The sequence below is a fragment of the Pseudonaja textilis genome, chromosome 1 (genome assembly GCF_049901715.1).
Source record: "Pseudonaja textilis isolate UNSWEBS1 chromosome 1, rPseTex1.2, whole genome shotgun sequence".
Taxonomy (NCBI): Eukaryota; Metazoa; Chordata; class Lepidosauria; order Squamata; family Elapidae; genus Pseudonaja; species Pseudonaja textilis.
In genome coordinates, this window is record NC_141990.1 from 109,994,768 (window position 1) to 110,016,144 (window position 21,377).

At 40.6% G+C, this 21,377-nt stretch overlaps 1 protein-coding gene and 1 long non-coding RNA gene across 4 annotated transcripts; one reads left to right on the top strand and one right to left on the bottom strand.

Annotated features, from left to right (window-relative positions):
• Positions 1–2,121: 2,121 nt before the first annotated feature.
• Positions 2,122–15,159, top strand: RRAGD (Ras related GTP binding D). 2 transcript variants are annotated; one of them, XM_026726736.2, is made up of 7 exons: positions 2,122–2,747; positions 6,654–6,943; positions 8,569–8,768; positions 9,767–9,881; positions 11,205–11,347; positions 12,170–12,318; positions 14,445–15,159. In XM_026726736.2, the coding sequence occupies exons 1-7, from the start codon at positions 2,540–2,542 to the stop codon at positions 14,594–14,596; spliced, it is 1,257 nt and encodes a 418-aa protein (XP_026582521.1). In that variant the 5' UTR covers positions 2,122–2,539; the 3' UTR covers positions 14,597–15,159. The 2 variants fall into 2 exon arrangements, with proteins under 2 accessions (XP_026582521.1, XP_026582522.1); XM_026726737.2 differs by having other exon boundaries at positions 2,246–2,699.
• LOC148127759 (uncharacterized) lies at positions 8,639–21,365 on the bottom strand. 2 transcript variants are annotated; one of them, XR_015739719.1, is made up of 5 exons: positions 20,812–21,365; positions 20,656–20,708; positions 17,621–17,746; positions 13,671–13,803; positions 8,639–8,799 (listed from the first exon to the last, which is right to left on the bottom strand). It is a non-coding gene; the product is annotated as an uncharacterized LOC148127759 (long non-coding RNA). The 2 variants fall into 2 exon arrangements; XR_015739718.1 differs by having other exon boundaries at positions 20,656–21,365.
• Between the last annotated feature and the right edge of the window lie 12 nt (positions 21,366–21,377).

Sequence of the window (21,377 nt, forward strand, 5' to 3'; positions counted from 1 at the left end):
TAAAACAAGTCAAAATGAGGCTCAGTAGTATATGTGGCCTCCACGTGCCTGTATGACCTCCCTACAATGCCTGGGCATGCTCCTGAGGTGGCAGATAGTCTCCTGAGGGATCTCCTCCCACACCTGGATGAAAGCATCCCCCAACTCCTGGACAGTCTGTGGTGCAATGTGGTGTTGGTGGGTGGAGTGAGACATGATGTCCCAGATGTGCTCAATTGGATTCAAGTCTGGGGAACGGGCGGGCCAATCCATAGCATCAATGCCTTTGTCTTGCAGGAACTGTTGACACACTCCAGCCACATGAGGTCTAGCATTGTCTTGTATTAGGAGAAACCCAGGGCCAACCGCACCAGCATATGGTCTCACAAGGGGTCTGAGGATCTCATCTCGGTACCTAATGGCAGTCAGGCTACCTCTGGCGAGCACATGGAGGGCTGTGCGGCCCCCTAAAGAAATGCCACCCCACACCATTACTGACTCACTGCCAAACCGGTCATGCTGGAGGATGTTGAAGGCAGCAGAATGTTCTCCACGGCGTCTCCAGACCCTGTCATGTCTGTCACATGTGCTCAGTGTGAACCTGCTTTCATCTGTGAAGAGCACAGGGTGCCAGTGGCGAATTTGCCAATCTTAGTATTCTCTGGCAAATGCCAAACGTCCTGCACGGTGTTGGGCTGTAAGTACAATCCTCACCTATGGACGGCGGGCCCTCATACCACCCTCTTGGAGTCTGTTTCTGACCATTTGAGCAGTCAAGAAACTGGAGGTCATTTTGCAGGGCTCTGGCAGGGCTCCTCCTGTCCCTCCTTGCACAAAGGCGGAGGTAGCGGTCCTGATGCTGGGTTGTTGCCCTCCTACGGCCTCCTCCATGTCTCTTGATGTACTGGCCTGTCTCCTGGTAGCGCCTCCATGCTCTGGACACTACGCTGACACAGCTACTTCTTGCCACAGCTCGCATTGATGTGCCATCCTGGATGAGCTGCACTACCTGAGCCACTTGTGTGGGTTGTAGACTCCCTCTCATGCTACTAGAGTGACAGCACTGCCAGCATTCAAAAGTGACCAAACCATCAGCCAGAAAGCATAAGAAATGAGAAGTGATCTGTGGTCATCACCTGCAGAACCACTCCTTTATTGGGGATGTCTTGCTAACTGCCCTATGCTTTCCACCTGTTGTCTATTCCATTTGCACAAGAGCATGTGAAATTGATTGTCAATCAGTGTTGCTACCTAAGTGGACAGTTTGATTTCACAGAAGTGTGATTGACTTGGAGTTACATTGTGTTGTTTAAGTGTTCCCTTTATTTTTTTGAGCAGTGTATATTTTTGGAATGTAAAACAAGGTTTTTAAAACAAGATTGTTTTTCCTTTTGCCCTTAATGTTGGAAAGAAATTGGGTAAAGGTACTTGGAATTGTCTGTCTCTTAGTATCAGAACTATCCAAAATCTTAACAGAACAGGGACATGTTTAGGAGGGTGCCGGGGAGAAAAGGCAAGGCAAGAAAAGAAAGGCGGAGTTCAAGAAACGAGCCGGATCAGGTCGGAAACTGTGGAGGAAAAACAAAAACCAACCGCATCCCTATGGGTGAAGCAGCTGGTCAGCTCCCTCTTCTATCGCTGTCATGTGATTCAGATCAGAGTAGTACTATGTAACAGCAGTTGGTCCGTGTTGCGCAAGGTACATAAACACAACGGGAGTGTAAACGGAAGCAAATTCGTAACTTCACGTCCTTTAAAAAACAGAAGCCTGGATAAGCTGACTCTATGCAACGCTGACATTTGTAGTATGACTACATGCATGCTTACTCACTAGTAAGTTTTACTATCAAGGCTACACACAGAGCATTGCAGATATTGGCTCTTATTCTTCCACTGCTCTCTTTGGAAGCCAATAAAACAACAAAGGATACACTCTGTAAATGCTTCATTCTTTTGTCTTTTATTAAACAATCAGGCAACCTGTGCCTCAGCTGTCGGGAAAAGTCCTCTTGCAGCGAATCTTTTCACTTTATACTGCCTTTGAGCATAAGCAGAGTTTTTTTCCCCCTTCAACCAGTTAACTGCTATAAAACTACTACATACGTAGTAGTAGAGGGAAGGTGGGAGAGGCCATTTCGAGGCGCTGTCGACCCCGCGCAGCCTTTTATATTTACCTACCGATTCCCCCACCCCACCCCCCAAGCGCCAGCTGCAGCAACAAACAGTCTGTGCGCTCCTGGACAGCCACCCCTCCCTGCAGTTCTCACTTCTGTGCGCCTAACTATTATGTTACTCCATGAGCGAGTGTGTGTGTGTGTATATGCGTGTGTCTGTCAGGTGACTTGAGTCACGCAGTTTTCTCTCCTCTGGGAGGGACTGCAGGGCCTCGGCTGACTTTCCTTTGACAACTGCGCCGAGGAGGAAAGGAAAAAGAAAAAGGAAGAAGGAAGGAAGGCAAAAATTTAGCCTCGAGTTTCCCCCTCCCCCGAGAGGCAACCTGGAGGGGCGACGCGGCGGGGAAAGACGTGCTTGGCGAGGACGAAGCCGGGGCGGGATCAGGATGAGCGAGGTGCCGGGGAAGTTGAAGGAGCAGCAGGAGAACGAAGGAGCGGAGGAAAAAGCGGAGGAGGAAAAAGACGAGGAAGAGGAGGAGGAGGAGGAAGAAGAAGAGGAGGAAGAAGAGGACGAGATTGTCGGGCTAGCTGACTATGGGGATGAGAGTGAGTCTTTCTCGGATGGCGACCACGAGAAAAGCGGGGACGGGGCGTGTAAGTAGTTCCTGCGGTTGCAACGGAGGGAGGACGAAGGAAGAGCGAGCAGCCTATTCGGGCGACTTTGCTGCCAGGCCTTTTGTTTGGGGAGGGGAGAGGAAGAGGGCAGAGCCCACCCGGGAGGTGCGCCCCTTTGAGAGCGCGCCCCGAGAGAGGAGGATGGGGCGGCTGGGAGTTAAACTTGGGCTCCTCCCAGCTTCGAAACGTTTGGGTGGGTGGAAACTGCACCCTAGCATTTAACCCCCCCCCTTTTTTGGGCACACGTTTACTCGTGGTTTACTGAATCGCGGTTGGGTCAGTAGAAGGTTAAGGGCTAACTCGCTACTCCTCTGCAGTTCAATGTGCCGTGTGAACGCTTGTGGGGAAAAGGCGGGTGGGGGCGGGCAGCAACGGGGAATCAGCTGGCTTGAGGGGGAAAAGCAAAGATGGTTCCCTTCCATCCCCGCCGTTGATTCCAGTATTCAAGAGTCAGTAAAGACTAGTCCTTAAATCTTCACCGCAGGCAGCGAGGGAGATAATGTCTTAAAAATCGGAGCTGATAAACGGCGAAAGGAGAAGGGTGAAAAATATTTATTTTAAAAATTAAATTGGTAATTCACCTTTCGTTCAGGAACTTGCTCTGCCTAGTTTTCCCTACAACAATCCTTTTAAGCCATAGTCTTAGGCGCAGCCTTTTCTCTTAGAGCAAGGATGGAAAAAAATTATTACCTTTTTTTAGTACCAGAATGGATAAGGCCAAAAACTGGGGTGAGGTGTGGGGTTTTTTTGGGGGGGGGGAAGGGGGGGGGCAAATTGGAACTTGGTGTGGTTTTACAAGAAAAAAAAAAAGCCTGATATTTAGGATGCGTCTGATTCTTTTAAATTCCTGATCCTTTTGATCAAAACAGGCCCTGGTTCCATCCTCCTCTAAGAGAAAGTATGCACCTTTGGCAGTATAGTAGAATCATTTCTTGTATGTAACATAGTTAAAGGAAATAATGGGATCACCTGTATTCTTGGACAAAGACAAGAAGAAACTCAGTTTTTCCATCTCTGCTCCTTAGAAATATTTCCCACAATCCAAACTGCTCCTTTTCTTTCCTGTTACTGCTGTGGAGAAGAGAAAGGATTGGAGATGCAGTAAAACAAAACAATTGTTCCTAGTTTGGGATTTTAAGAAGAAATGGAAAAGAAATTGCTTCCTGGCCATTCATTTTCTTGGCCCTCTATCTTCAGCTTTGCTGGTCACACACAGTATTGTTTTGCCAGGACTACCAAATCTGGACTGCAGAAATCCAAAGATTTTCCCTTAGTAATTCTGTTCCTTAATAGGGATCCTAATATTTTTTCTCATGGCCACAAACTCTGGCAACACTGACAGAGAAAGAACGTTTTGATGAGGAACTGAAGTTCGAGAGCAAGGAGACTGGATTTCGGGGATAGGGAAGCAATTGAATGAGGATGCTGTAAAGTGAAATTTAAATGTATGCATGAGCAAAAATAAAAGTTAGAATTAAGTAAGGGAAGAAAGTGAAAAATGTGGAATAAATGAAAAACCTGAAAATAGAAGTCATTTAGGAGCAGATTGGTATAGGTTTTTGAGAAATTGGCAAGGAATTTAATAATTGAATAGAGTTTGACTTTGAGCTGGGGTAGCTTATAGTTGGCCTTTAATATGAGAATAGAATAATGCTAACATTCAGATGGGTTGGACAGCAGGCAAGATTTGCCTAGGTACCAATATGTGAGTGTGCTAGATTGAAATATATATTTGTGTCATGCATTGTGATCTACAGAGAAATCTGACCTGACTTCTTAGAATGTGTTCTAAATTTTTCATAAATCCTGATATTGGGACTGGATTTTATTTTTTAGCAGATGTGCTTTTATTCCTATTTCTTGCAGAATGTCAGAGCAGAGACACTTTGCAAACATTAGCAAGGTACATTTTACAAAAATCTTGGAATTTTAGTTAATATTGTAGATGGAACACCAAGCCTGGAGGCTGAGAATGTGTGCATTTGCCTTAGTGAACTAGGATTTGGTAGTTTTTCAAGTGCAGTTCAAACTCTTTGATACAATTACTTCACCAGCTGTAGAAGTAGTTAATAGTAAAATGGGTGTAAAATAATAAAAATAAATTCTTGTTCCTTACCTATATTTTAGAAGTAAGAACAAAAAGCACACAATTACAAAAGACTTAAGTCTAAATAGGCAGCTAACTGTAGATTTTCACGCACAACACCAATACCCCAAATCTCCAAGGTGATTGCAAAGAAATGGCCTTTTACATTTCTACAACATATCTATATATTTGTTTTCATACACTTCTTACAGTTAAAAGGTGTATTTACACATGACCCCATCTTTCATTTAAAAATAAATTGTAGAACACTTGTGCTCCCAAAATACATATAAAGATGAATACTATAGCCAGCTAACTCTCTAAAAGGTGAGATATTTCGTGAAAGATTATATGGTTCTAGGTTTTCTGTTTCCAATTGCTTTGAGAGAGCATTGACTGAGCGTTTGAAGAGGGAACATATAGGATCACAAGTATTGTCAGTTGTAGCTGTGTTTTGTGGGAAAGAACAGGAAGAGAAGGGGGAGGGAAGAGGAAAAGAAATGTGCATCTGACTGACAACAATAATGAGAAGTCCTAGCACTAGTATGGAATTCATAGATTGATGATCATTCAGTTTATTACATGGATCTTTTGTGTGTGTGTCATATACAAAAAAAAAAAGTTAAGGGATTGAGACCTTAAGCACAACTCGGAGAAAAATATATGGTATTTGAGCAAACTTTTAAAATTGTATAATGGTGCAGGTATTCAGTGTGCAGACAGAGTGCATGTATCACAATGACATGAAGTTTTTTTTTAAGGAAGGCCCATTTCAGATCCATAAAAGGCAAGAGCCATAGAACGGTTCAGAGTTCCTCTGCAGCTGTGAAAGTCAGTCTCCATATTGCAAGCTGTATCCCAGACAGTTATCCCGTTGGTTTTGTTTTCTTGTTTTAATAAAACCAGTGCATTGGAATGATGGCACTCAACATACACTTATATAGGTACTTTTACAGAGAATTGTTTTTTAATGGATTGGCAGAGCAAAACCTTTGGGCTTAAACAGAAGATAGGTTTTACAACATTTCCAGGAACACATGGAATATTTCCTTTTAAACTCTCTTTGCCTTTGCTGAGAATAGGTAGAACCGCTTCAAATGTTAGGTTTTGTGCAGTATAGGCCTAATTATTATGGTTTGTCTGTTCTCATATGAATGAATAGACTTTTTTCTCTTTGTTTCAGAGAGGCTGTATTAAGTAACATAGTTGACATGCAGTATATACTGAAGCAAAAATTGTTTTTAATAATAGTGTTTTGAGAAGCACTTGAACATTTCGAATGTAAATATCACAGAAATTGGTATACTTTTCCAGGTTCTTCATCAGATGTATTCCTGTGATTTGGTATCTAGTTTCTAAAGAGAGCATTGATAAGGTTCGCTTCCATGAGTTGTACATTAAAAAAAACCAAGGTGGGACAAGTGTGTGTGTGTGTGTAAATTTTTAATTTCTTTATTAAAGTTTGCACATCTATGGGATAGGAACATGGTAAGGCATGTACATATGGAGTTCTGATTAATGTAATCTGTATTTATTTCCACACTTTGGCTTATTTTGTGAGACGTGTGTTTTTTTTTCAAACTAGCAGGGAGAGAGAGAAAAATAGCTGGAAAAATATTATGTAGATAAATATTGATCATTTAAGTGGATCTTTTTGGCACCAGAAAAGAGAGAATCCTCCAGACTGCAAAAAAGAGTTAAAATATTAAATTTAAATTGCAATCAGGTTTGGATATAAGATATAGTTTTGTACATTAGATACAGTATAAACTAAAAAAATTTTTTTTATTTGGTTGTAGATTTCAATGATCCTTTTAGTACTGAAGTTAAGCCAAGAATCCTGCTCATGGGACTGAGAAGAAGTGGGAAATCTTCCATTCAGAAAGTTGTTTTTCATAAAATGTCACCAAATGAAACACTTTTCCTGGAGAGCACTAACAAGATCTGCCGAGAAGATGTTTCCAACAGCTCCTTTGTTAATTTTCAGATATGGGACTTTCCCGGCCAAATTGATTTTTTTGATCCTACTTTTGACTACGAAATGATTTTTCGTGGCACTGGAGCATTGATATTTGTGATTGATTCTCAGGTAAGAAGAAGATGATGTTAGACCAATTTGACTTCTCAAATCTTCATTTGTTCATTGCACAAATGACCACCACCTGAGAGTAGAGGAATAGAATAGATGATAGAAAATTAAGTAGAATGTGACTCTACAGAACTGTAAGCAAAGGTTGCCTTTTTTTTTCTTTTTTACAATAGGACTCTTTTTCCATATCCTGGATTCTCTACCTTTTAAAACCCTTTTCCTAAGTGTTATTGGAACTGGGAAGTGCAGTGTGAGATCTGCAACTAGTACAACTGTATAGAAACCAGAATTTTCACCCTTGTGTGAGGAATAAGCCTTTTATCATAAAAGGGATTCATTTGGATTTTGCTGTACATTCTGTTTTTATTTAGAAACTACTGCACAAATTCCTTTGATTGCAGAATTTTCTAAAGTTACCCATTTCTTGCAATAAGCATAGAGATGATTACAGCTAGCCTCAACTTATAACCACAATTGGGACAGAATTTCCGCTGCTAAACAATGACACTGAAAAGATGTGTTTTATGACCAGTCCTCACATTTTCCATTGCAGCATGCACATGGTCACATGATCAAATCCAGGCATGTGGCAACCAGCATGTATTTAAGATGGTTGTGGTGTCCCAGGATCATGTGATCACCATTTGTGACGTTCCTTTTGGCTTCCGACAAAGTCAATGTGGGAAGCTGGGTTCACTTAATAACCACACAACTCACTTAACAACTGCAGTGATTTACTTGACAAAAAGGTAATAAAATTTGGTGTGACTCATATCAATCTTACTTAACAAGCAAAATTCTGGTCTCAAATGTGGCCATAAAGCGAGGACTACATGTACATATAATCCATAATTATGGATTATGTTTGTGCTAGTGTGGTAGAGTGCCTAAAGTCCTCCAAATTCAAATCCATAGTCAGCTCCTCATCCATTCTCCCACAGTGCATCTGTGTGGCCAACTTTACAGATTGTTTTGGGGAGAAAAAACAGGACTGTTAAGTATATCAGCTCAAGAATTTTGAGGAAAGGTGTGATATAAGTGTAACAAATATATACAGTATATAATGACAAATCAACATGTCAAAGAAATGCTTAAATGAGGGAAATGAGGAAGGTTAAAGCTTTTGGTGATTATTACTGATGATGTCTATATATCATGTCAAATGTGGAGTATCTTAGCAACAGCTGCAAAAGAATAACAGCAGAAGTGTTGGCCATTGTGGGACTAGAATACTGGATTAAGTAGTCTTAAGGTGCTTGTAATCTTTAAATAGAAGAGAGAGAGTTAATGATTAATAACTAGTTGAAATATTCCATCTTCTAAATGTCTATGGAGATTCTCAGTCATCTAAGTCATGGTTGTCCCAAAGGTCCTTTTTCAAGAGGCAACTGGACTTTCTGGTTTTTCTTTGAAGACATTTCCCTTCTCATCCAAGAAGCTTCTTTAGCTCTTGAGAGACCAGAAAGTCCAGTTGCCTCTTGCAAAAGTACCTTTGGGATTCCGTCTTCTACTTTATTAATGAAATACAATTTTAATGGAATGGGAGTTTCATATAATGCTTTTTGACTCAAAAGAATTCAGGTTGAAATTTTAAGTCATGTGTTTTTATCCAATTCTTTTTTTAGGATGACTACATGGAAGCATTAGCTAGGTTGCACCTTACTGTGACAAGAGCATATAAAGTAAATCCAGATATAAACTTTGAAATATTTATTCACAAAGTAGATGGTTTGTCTGATGATCACAAGATTGAAACACAAAGAGACATTCATCAGCGGGCTAATGATGATCTTGCAGATGCTGGACTAGAAAAAATCCACTTGAGGTGAGAAAAGCAGTCCAATGGCTGGAGTTTCCTGGGGAGAAAAAGGAAACTGCAAGTAATATTAAAAGAAGCGCCATAGGGTCAAACGTGGGAAATGTCTTAGTAAGCTTAATTTTACAGTATTTCATGATCAAATAGAATAAATATTTGCTGATGTAGCCATGCTTAAAACATTAAAATTAACTTTTTAAATTAACAGGCAAGCAGGGTGAGATTCAATCGGTGTTACTACCGGTTCAGTGAGTATGTTTTGCATGCGCGCATGTAAAAAACCTTAAGCTGTGCTGCCCGTACAGCTGAAAAGTGCTGCGTGCAGATGCACAGCGTTTGAAAAGCAAAGCAGCTGAGGTTGAAAAAGCAGGAAATAAAGGACAGATAAGAGCCCGGGTGGGCCAAACAGCAGCAGACATAGAACCGGTTCAATGTCTGCTGCTCTTCAGAGCTACCAGTTCTCTAGAGCCAGGCAGAATCAGTAGCATCCCACCCCTGAGGCAAGTATTCCAGTCATTCTCAGCCCGGTAGGAAATGTTCCACGGACCGGTACCATACGGTCCGCGGCCCGGTGGTTGGGGACCCCTGGATTAAATGATACAACAGAACATTTTATTTGACTTTGTATGATAATGAACTTTGTACATAGTCAACCATTCATTCGGCAACCGAAGTTATGAGTCATGAATGAAGAAACAAACACCACTTCTATAAACCCAATGAGACAGTACATGAACCACGTTACCATTAGTCCACTATCTGTTGAAAATAAATTCCTTGAAAATTGTGAGATCAAGTCACAATTTTGAAAGATATTTTTAATCCAATGCTGTTTTTTACCCTTCATTCAGTTTCTACTTTGCTTTCCATCAATATATTCTGTATGACTCATAAAACAAGCCATAACATAGAATATTAAGTTATTTTTTTCAGCATCTTTTTGTATTTTTAATTATAATCTTCACAGATGTTTACTTCAAATGAACATATTATGTTTCTTTTTTCAGCTTTTATTTGACAAGTATATATGATCATTCTATATTTGAAGCATTCAGCAAAGTGGTTCAGAAATTAATTCCACAACTCCCAACTTTGGAAAATCTGCTTAACATTTTTGTCTCGGTAAATATGTTTGTGCATGTATTTCCTATGTTTTTCATATTTATTGCAAAAGGACATTTTATTTTTTTAATGTTTTGAAAAATATTGCTATTATTTAAGCCATTATGAGATTCTGTATGAAACATTGCCTTCCAAGATAGGATGGAAAATCTTCAGAAGTGGAAGGATCTCAAAACCCACTACTTAGTCTTGCCAGAGTTCAGCTGAAGCCTGTTTTTTCTCTCGTTCAGACCCCACAGCTTCCAGATGTTAGGGAAGAATCTCGATTGCATTACTCTATTGGCCTGCGGCTGAGAGGTATAATTGAGCTACACAGGTCACAGAGATGTGCTGGCAGATAATCTCCCCAGCAGCTTCATACAGATTCAAAATAGAAGTGCTAAGAGATTAAAGCCCAGAGGAATCCACAAAGCAGGGGCCTTGGGCCCAATCTTTCTCCAATACTACCTAGAGCCAGCCCGGGACAAAGAACCATGGGAACACCATGCCATGCACCATGCCAATCCAGAAACACATCATGATCAATGATATCAAAGGTTGCTAAGAGATTGAAGAAGGCCAGGACAGTGTACTACTCCCATTCTGATCCCACCAAAGGTCATCAAGAAAGGCAACTAGTGCTATCTCAGTATTACAACTGAATATGAAGATTGACAGAAAACAGTCCTAGAGTTCTGGAAAAGTTATTTCTGTTGTGCAATGTATTATTTTATAATTATTCTTTAAATTTATATCCTGACTTTCAGCATCTCTGGGCAGCTATATTATACGGTATTATGTAACGTAGAGAGACTGAGTGTGGGAGAGAAGAGGATTGATATAATTGTATGTGTGTGTGTATATTATGTTCAATATATTATATTGTTATATTGAACATCATATATATATTTATATTTATATATATATATATATATATATATATATATATATATATATATATACATACATATACATATTTATATTTCTGAGGTTTTCGCGGGTATTTGTATGTGGATCTTTGGTTATTCGGGTTTTCTCCCATGTAAAATTGGAAGTATTTTGGCAACGTTTCGACGAAATCTCATTTGTCATCTTCAGGCTTGTGTCTTCAGCTTTGTGCTTCTTGGAGTAATGTGAGCTTGCAACTGCTTCTTCCTTTTAACTGCCAGTTAAAATTAAAATTAAAATTAAAACTGGCAGTTAAAAGGAAGCAGCAGCTCACATTACTCCAAGAAGCACAAAGTCATATATCTATCTATCTATCTATCTATCTATCTATCTATCTATCTATCTATCTATCTATCTATCTTGGTTCTTCGTAACAAAATCTATGTTCCCTTGTAGAATTCCGGAATTGAGAAAGCATTTCTCTTTGATGTAGTAAGTAAAATTTATATTGCTACTGATAGTACCCCTGTGGACATGCAAACTTACGAGCTCAGCTGTGATATGATAGATGTTGTCATTGACATCTCCTCCATCTATGGGTAAGTTGAAGTGTTTTTGCTATCATTTATGCTTGTTTGCAGTTAATGTACTGTATAATCGTCACATGGCAATGCATTTGTAATGAAAAAACTAACATTTGCAAATACTGATATGCAATTTGATCTTTGTCAAAGCTGGGGAAAATAGTGTAAGTTATCTTGAAAATACCAATGAGAATCAAGCAGTCATATTGTGTTTTTAAGTACATGTACATATAGACACAGAAACATATTAGGATCAGAGTGATCCTTGCTATGAACTTTGAAGTGTGCTGCCTGGAGTGGGAAGAAATGGAAAAAAATAATAATAAGAGAATACGAGAATAAGGCTAGTTTTATTTCCCAATAATTCATCCTTAAAATGGAAAAATAGTTTTAGACGTGATGAGAATCTGGTAATGAAGGGAGTGGGGAATGCTGAAATAGATTAAATGAGAACTATTCCCATTTTATATACTGTATATTTATTATTGTAGATTAATTTTAATGTTTTCTTACACTATTTTGTATTCTGTATATTTTCAATTCTTAGTATTAAGATTTTTTGTGGATTTTAAAAAATTAACATTACAGCATGTTAGTAATGCTTTTATGTATCATATTAGATTTCATTGTTATTTAATATGAACTCTTTTAATTTACTGTGGTTATCTTCACCAATATTATCACATCTATTTTATAATTCAGTAGATTATATTTGGATATGTTCTAAGCACATAATATGTAATTTATATTTAAATAATGCTATAAGAAGAATACAGCTTCTAGATCATAACAAATTAATTCTGTATTTCTCTTCTTTCACAATCCTTTGCTATTAAGGCTCAAAAAAGATGGTGCCGGAACACCTTATGATAAAGAATCAACAGCAATTATAAAATTGAACAATGCCACAGTCCTTTACCTAAAAGAAGTGACAAAGTTCCTTGCACTAGTCTGCTTTGTCAGAGAAGAAAGCTTTGAGAGAAAAGGTATTCAACATTTTTGCCTAAACCTATTACAATCTTGTTTTCCTTTGAAAGAAAATGTTCCCCTGTCTTGATCCTACAGTCAAACACAATGTTTCTCAACCTTGGCAACTTTAAGATATATGGACTTCCAACTCCCAGAACTCCCCAGCTAACATGATTCCAGCCAGCATCCTATAAAAATCAAAATACCAAAAAATGTGTAACTGTTTAGTAAATGAAAGCATTGAGATATTGTTGGAAATGGGTTGAAGAATGGAATGAATTTCAGCATTCTATGTTAGAATCGGTGGAATTCAAATTTTTTTATTACCGTTCTGTGGGTGTGGCTTATTTGGAGGGTGTGGCTTGCCATGTGACTGGGTGGGTGTGGCTTAGTGGTCATGTGACTGGGTGGGCATGGCCAACTCAAATGTCACTCGCATCAAGGGGTGCCTCACCTGGCCTCTCCCCTCCCAGCCATTCCTTGTCACCCAGCCTCAACTTATCTATAGTTCTGTAAAAATGTTGTTCACCTTTTTTGACTTTATTATCTGCATACAATAGATGTATTTTCATGGACCACTGAAAAGAGGAAATGGCTCACATGCTTTACTCAAGAGTGTGATAGGCAGTAGGCTTTTAAGGGGCTGCCACAAAGAAAGGGGGCAGTGTATTTTCCAACGAAGCAGAATGCAAACAAGAAGCAATGGATGGAAACTGAACAGAGAGAAGCAACCTAAAACTATGGAGAAACTTCCTGTGAGTGAGAACAATTAACCAGTGGAACTGCCTGTCTCCAGAAGTTCTGGGTGCTCAATCACTGGAAGTTTTTAAGAAAAGACTGGACAGCCATTTCTCTGAAATGGTATAGGATTCACCCCAAGGTCCCTTCTAAGTATTATTCTGACACCTTTCCCAGGATTTCTACTCAGAGTTTGGCATCCTCAGTTTTCTTGCCTGAGCTGGGGGTTGGACCTAGGACCTAGGAGCAGGGGCGGTGGGCCCAATTGCAGAATGTCAGAGAGACTCATAGTGAACCTGTTTTCTGCCAGCTGATCTTCGGTGCTACTGGTACATCAGAATTGGACCAAAACGGTAAAATACTACCACTGACTCACAGTCATAGAAACTAATTGGTGACTTTGGGCCACCTACACATTTTCAGCCCAGAGTACTTACTGTTATGGGTAAAATTGGAAAAAAAATGCAACATCCACTGCTTTGAGCTTGTGAAGGATTTGTGAGATAGAAATTAATAAGTAAACAAACAAGTTTACTCCTTTTTATTGGCCAGTGAATAGAAAATTACATTAATCACACATATTTTAGAACCGGGAATCATAATACATGTTTCAGCAAACTCTTACACTTACAAGAAGTTTCAAAATTGCACAGGAATCTGTTCTTTCAAGAAAAAAATACCACTGGATATATACAAAGTACGTTTTGGGATCCTGTCCAAAGCTTTGTTCTTTCTTTCTTTGTTGTTAGTTTCCTCCAAAGCTTCTGGAAAATAGTTTCTCAATTAAAAAAAAATTCCTTTTCTTTCTCTACATGTGTCATACATACTTTAAATCATGGGCCCGGGATATTTTTTTTTTCTTTTGATAAATAAACAATAGTACTGGCTGGTGATTAAAACCCATTTAAATAACACTAAATTAGATCTAATGGGTAAGTTTTTTGTGAACTTTCAAGTTTTAAGGGTTTTTTAATCTGGCAACCTGAATAGAGAAAAAAGGAGGGAGAATGCTGGTTGCAGTATGGAAAAACCATTTTGTTTTTCATGTTTTACTTTGAGGAAATTATAAATATTGTAAATAATGATGACTTTGGGCAAGAGCTCAAAGGAGCAAAAACAAAACAAAAACAGTAGAATAATAACATAATAACCAAAAATAGTTGCTCCATTCTCCAAGCGAAAAAGCACACCTGAACAAAACCATTTTCAGACCTTTAGGAAATGCAAGGAGGGAAAGAGCCAGACATATATTTGTGATGAGAATATTGCAGAGTTTGAGGACTAGCATTGAAATAGCTGCTGTGTGGCTCTACAATCCATGAAACTTTGCAGGAGGTGAGACACTCAGCACGTCTCCTCTTGGTTTTCAGATGGACAGATTCACATATGTTTTCTTTTTCCTTAGGACTAATAGACTACAATTTCCACTGTTTCCGCAAGGCCATACATGAAGTGTTTGAAGTGAGAATGAAAGCAGTCAAAACTCAAAAGAATCAGAACCAAGTACAGAAGAATAAAAGGGTCACACATAATGGCACACCTAGAATGCCCCTGTAATTGAACTCTTAATGCCCACTGGTAGCCCCTAAGGCCTATTATTTGCTGCAATGTAATGTAAAAGATTTGAGAACCAGCAGACAAATGGGACTGGTGTACTCTTCAGTTGGAATTTTCCACACTCGTCACTCCTCAAAACACTGTAAATCATATTCTGTGTTCATGTTAAGGACAGACCTATTTTGCACTTTTGTCTGATTTCATGATGAAAATGGACTTTTGATAAACAAAATGTTACTTTTTATGTATAGTCTTGAGTAGAATATATGTCATAGTATGCCTAAATGCTGCACACAAATGAACAATCAAGAAATCGTGGTAAGATGACTTTTTAACGTCTGTGAATATCTATTTTCCATCTTGTAAGCTGGAAATTAAAATAGCAATAAAAATATTTGTTAGGTGTCCTTACTGGTACACTAAAAATTTTGTTTAAAAAAATCTTTGAAATTGAGTATCTCCCCAATCATTCCATAAATTCTGAAAAAAAATCCTCTTTATTCTTTATACTATTGTCTCTACATAAAAGTACCTTTCGATAAACAGACTTATTTTGAAATGGATGCATGCTGTGTCTGGTTTGTTTATTTTTACATTTGAGAATGACAGTGGAAAAAAGTACCCTGATTTAATAAAAATGAAAATTTTAATAATTTTGTACAGAAAGGGCACAAGTACATAATGACTCCAAAAGAGTAATGTCTAGTCCCTTTTAAATCTGAGGTTGAGTGACATTGTTTACTCCTGAGAGTTATATACTATAAGGTGTATACTAACAGGCAGGAGTTCTAGATTCTAGAGGGATCCTGCCTTTAATTGCAAAATTGGTGTGCTAGAAAACTCAAGTAATTTGCAGAAATACTAATTGGTAATGGAAAGATTAGCAAGTTGACTTTTTCTTGGAACATTTCTGCGAATTTCAGAAGCTGCAGTATTCCAGAGGGGATGTTTCATATAAAACATCCTTGGCTGGAACACTAAAACCATTTTCAGTTTGGATGATTTATTCCCGGAAACTACCTATTCACTCATTGAATGGCATAGTTCAAAGAGACACTGAATATTTTGAATTGATTGATTTTGCATATGCTTGCTAGAATTCTGGTAAATAGTAGTATATTATAACATTATAAGGATCTGAAGACATACTTGTTTTTAGTTTTAAAAAATGCTTAATCTCATAGGATTCTCTCTAGTTTTGCTTATCTTTATAAATATATTCTATACAACGGCTATTTTGTCTGTTTGAAAGGTATATCAATTTTATCTGGTTTTCTTCACACCAGATACATGATTGGACAATTAAGGCTAGCTTGTTCTTTCCAGTTAATTTTTTTCTTGTTCTTTCCAGTTAAAAATGAAAAAGAAGCTTAAAGGAAACCATCCTTCTGGAGCCAGAGCTTTTGACAAGCAAGAGATTATTTATTCAGCAATTATACCACTTTCTCTCTTGCTCTTATAAAAGTGTTTCTAGTTTTTCCAAAGAGTGGATTTAAGAATATAGTATTTGAAATGCCCATGATTATGAATTGAGATGTACATGTAATATTCAATTTTACAATAATTTTTTTTATTATTGGTATGTTACAAAGTGACCCGCTAGAGACTGCTAATATACAGTAGTAAAAAAGTATCTTAACAGTATAATTTCAGGGAAAGACACACAGATCATTAGTTATTCAAGTCTCATGTTTTGTAAAAAAACAAACAAACCCAACCTAATAATCTACTTTTAAAATTCTGATTTGAATGATTAACCCACTTGAACCATATAAAGGTATTTTTCCTCCTTTGGTAGTATGTAAGTCAGAGGTGATATTCAGCAAGTTCTGACCAGTTCTGGAGAACTGGTAGCGGAAATTTTGAGTAGTTCGGAGAACCAGCAAATATCACCTCTGTCTGGCCCCGCTCCCATCTCTTCTCTGCCTCCAGAGTCCCAGCTGGAGACCCATTGGCTGGGTCTTCTTTTGTTGCCCTGCACAGGAGAACAGAGCTGGAAAGCAGGTTGGTGGGGTGGGGAGGGAATGGGATTTTGCAATAACCTTCCCTTGCCACACCCACTAAGCCACGCCCACAGAACAGGTAGTAAAAAAATTTGAATCCCACCACTGATGTACATATGCATATGTATGTGTATTAGTGTACAGACAAACTCATATTCATACAAAAATAAGAGCTACAAATTGCCTAAGAATCGTAACATTATCTGTGTTGAACAAAGCAAGTATCTCTAGATCTGCTCATCTGAAGTAAATCTTCTTAATTCAATGACAAGCCTAACTCATGGATATGTATCTGAAGGTCAGTACTATACAGGGTAGGCCTTTTGGAATGAGGAAGGCAGCAGTCTATCTGCCATTCTCGAATTCAAATTTAGTTCAACCAATAAAAGAGTATTTTGGGGGGCATTCAGGGCAGCATTTTAAGTGATCTAAACTGCAATGTGAGCAGAGAACTGGGGCACAATTTGCATAACCCAAAATGAATCTACTTAATTAGAATACTATAGTCCACAAGTCAATAGTTAACATTTCAAACATTGCCAGATGGGAGAACTGTTTCTCTACTTCTAGCAGTGCCTTGCTTCATTTATATTCAGAAGGAAATCTATACAAACAGAAAAAAAAAATAACAGGCCATTTTGGATCAACAGTTCTCCATGAGTCTGGATTTATATCTATGGTTGGTTGGGGAGCTTTTATTCTACTCCAATCATATGATTCCAAGTGGTATATAGCTGCATCCCCAATGTCAGCAATGTACAATATAGCAAATTCAAGAAATTCTAATCCAAAATTGCATTTCATGCATTCATGCTAATGGCCTATTGCTCATTACAAATGCAACCTTTGCATTGCCAAAGTTCCAGCAGCTTCTTAAATACTAGTTTACCATGTGGCTTACTACATAAGTAGTCCAAAGAGAATTGTGTTTGGCTTCACGCATGCCACTTAGTAATAAGTCATTTGGGGTACTTAACAAAAGCAAATACATTAGCGTCCAATATATACTATGTTTATGCACCTGTTTGGAGAGATTCTCAGTCATCCAGGTCATGGTTGTCCCGAAGTTGCTTTTTCAGGAGGCAACTGGACTTTTGGTTTTTTTTATTTGAAAATGTTTCACTTCTCATCCAAAAAGCTTTTTCAGCTGTGGAAAGGGAATTTCATGAAGGCAGTAGTGTCACAAAAAAGCCCAAGGGGAACATCAAGTCAGCCAGAAAACAAACTTAGATAGGAAAAGGAATCAAATAAAAAGTATTAAAGAATCCCTATAGACAAAAGCCTAAGTAATTAAGAAAACTAGACAAATAGGAAAGGGAAACAAAAGATAATTTAGAAAACCCTTACAAAGGACATACCAAATAAGCAAAACAAATACACAAAATAAAAATTACAAAAGGGACAGACAGGAGATTGTCACAGAACAAATACGAAAAACTATCTTAAAGCTAAAAGAGATTACAGAAAACCAATAATACAATCTGGCCACCCCGCGGAGTTTGCCCTCCGGCGGAAATAAAGCCAAACTCAAACAGGATTTGAAACATTAGGCACAAATACGGGCGACCTGAATGGTCATGTAGGGCGGGACAAAAACGGACACCAGTGCCACGGTGGGCACGGCACAGGCGATACGAATGAGAATGGCCAGAGGATCCTGGACTTTGCCGACTCCCATGATATGACCATCACGAATACCTGCTTCATTAGGCGAGAATCTCAACTCCTCACCTACCATAGCAGAAACGGGAGCCACCACACACAGATCGACTACATCATCGCACGACGAAGAGCCGCTAAAACGTGCTCAACGCCAAGGCGTACCTGCACGAATCGAAGCAGTCAGCACAGGCCGCTGATGGCGAAGATCAGGATCAGCAAGCCCAAGACCAGGATTGACAAAAGAAATGCAGACCAGCCACGAATCAAGTGGTGGAACCAGAAGAAGATGGCGGGACCCTCATCAAACCGGAGCAGTTCCCGCAGATGGTCGACGGGCCACAGGAAGCGTGGTCCATGCTGAAGAGCACTGTTCACACTGCCGGCTGCCAACAGCTTGGTTGCACCAAGCCAGGACGGAGACGCATCGAACGAGATACATGGCTCTGGACACCGGAAGTACAAGATGCCGTACACCTGAAGAAACGGCTCTACAAGGCCTTTCTTCAGGACAAGACCAGCGAGAAGCTCTGCGAATACAAGGCGGCCAAAAAGGCAGCCAAGAAAGCAGTAGCGACAGCCAGAAGCTCCCACTACGATGACATCTACGAGAAGCTGAACACGCGAGAAGGCGAGAATGAGATCTACTGCCTAGCCAAAAGCAGACACAGGAAGACCCTGGACATTGACCAGTTTCATGGGATCAACGACTAAAGGGGAAATTTGATCGTCAACCCCAGAGACGCTGCGGAGAGGTGGCGGCAATACCGAGAAGATCTCCACCGAGGAGTTCCACACCCACGAACCCGCGAGGCGACCCAGTTGAAGGCCCAGTCTCAGGCATTTATGCCAGCGAGGTCGCCGACGCCATCAAGGCCATGAAAAGCGGTAAGGCAACAGGACCAGACGACATCCCTGCCGACTTCTGGAAAAAGGCACTACCGGGCTCGGCATTGTGGCTGTGCGAGCTGTTCAACAACATCGTCTCCACGGGAAAAGTGCCACACGACTGGTACCACAGCACCACTGTTCCGATCTGGAAGGAAAGGGCAGCCCAGCGGACTGCTCCAACTACAGACCGGTCAGGTTACTGTCACACACTATGAAGATCTTTGAACGCGTCCTGATAAGCGCATTCGGGACACCGTCGACATCAGCGTCAACCAGGCTGGATTCATCAAGAACTGCGGCACCACCGACGCCATCTTCGGTGTGCGGATGCTGATGGAGGCTCACAGAGAGAAGAAAATCCCGCCCACACCGCCTTCCTAGACTTGGAAAAGGCCTTCGACCGAGTCCCGCACGATCTCATCTGGTACGCACTGCGAGACCACGGCGTGCCTGAGCTGCTCGTACAATGGGTCCAACTCCTATACAGATGTCACAAAAGCCGTGTAAAGGCGGCAGCTGGGATATCAGAGGAGTTTAATATTACCGTCGGCGTACACCAGGGCTCTGCTCTCTCACCACTGCTGTTCATTCTGGTGATGGACACAATTACACACGACCTGTACACGCCCGCCCCATGGACGCTGCTCTACGCCGATGATGTGTTCCTGGCCAACCTGTGCAAGGCTGAACTAGAGCACCGAGTCCAACAGTGGCACGACCGCCTCGAGCAGTTCGGGCTCGGCTGAACCTAAAGAAGTCCGAATACCTGACCACTGACAATGAAATGACAGGCTCCATCCAAGTGAACGGGCAGGAGCTACCGCGCGCCTCCACCTTCAAGTACCTGGGAACTACTCTTGGGGAAGAAGGCCTACTACAAACTGAGGTGGCAGCCAGGATCAATGCAGCGTGGGGCAAATGGAAGTCCGTCACGGGCGTCCTCTGTGACAAGAAGATGCCGATGCGCCTGAAGGCGAAAATCTATAACTCTGTGGTGCGCCCGTGGCCATATACGGCGCAGAGTGCTGGCCGACGACCAAAGAAGTCGAAAGCAGACTCCAGATAATGGAGATGCGAATGCTCCGATGGTCGGTAGGCCTCACCCTACTCGATCGCGTCAGGAACGAAGAAGTGCGTAGACGGTTCAACGTCGTGCCCATCCCCACGGTCATGAGGCAGTCCGGCTACGATGGTTCGCCACGTGAGCCGCGCCAAGGAAGAATCCATCATCAAATCTGTAATGAAGGTGACTGTCGGAGGAGCGAGACCGCTGGTAGACCTAAACAACGCTGGATGGACACGATCAAGGCCGATCTAGAGATCGCGAAGGCAGACCCGACACACGTGGCAGACAGAGAGGTGTGGAAGCAGTACTCAAGGACATTAGCGGACCTCGCCCGAGCGCGAGACAAACGCTGAAGAAAAAGAAGAAGAAGAAGGCACAAATACAAACACACAAAATCAACTTACAAAGGGAGAAAAGGGTATAAAAAACCAGGGACTTACCATAAGAAGCCAGCTAGCCCAGGAACACAGACTTCTCGCTGTTCCACGCCTTCCTGAAAAATAAAAAGATCCAGCTTTCAAGCAGTTGTCCACATCCTTGTGCCGGAGCTCTCCCAGTGGGAAAATCAAATCCTCAAAAGAAAGGCATTTTGATACCTTTCAACACAGCTCTGACAGGATGGTGGGGAATGGAAGGATTTATATTCTTTGCAGACAGCTGGTCATTTGCATCCCTTTAGAACAAGGGTCTTCAAACTTGGCAAGTTTAAGACTTGTGGACTTCAACTCCCAGAATTCCTGAGCTAACATGACTGGAGGAGAAATTCTGGGAGTTGAAGTCCATAAGTCTTAAAGCTGTCAAGTTTGAGGATCCCTGTTTTAGAAGTTGGTGGAAGCACTTGGAAGTTTATCTGTGTCCTCAAGATCACCTGGAGGAGTGCAAATGGTTCCTGTAGTCTGAGGACACAGATAAATCTCCAAGTGCTTCAATGACCCTCTAAATAAAAGGATGCAAATGTCCAGCCGTCTGCATGGAATATAAAATCCTACCATTCCCCACCATCCAGCCAGAGGTGAAAATCATCTTGGAAGCGCCTGCAGAAGCGTCTTGGATGAGAAGTGAAACGTCTTCAAAGAAAAAAAACAAAGTCAGTTGCCTCCTGAAAAAGCACCTTTGAGATGCACCTGTTTGAGTTCTGTATGAGGGAAACAACAGGGCCTAA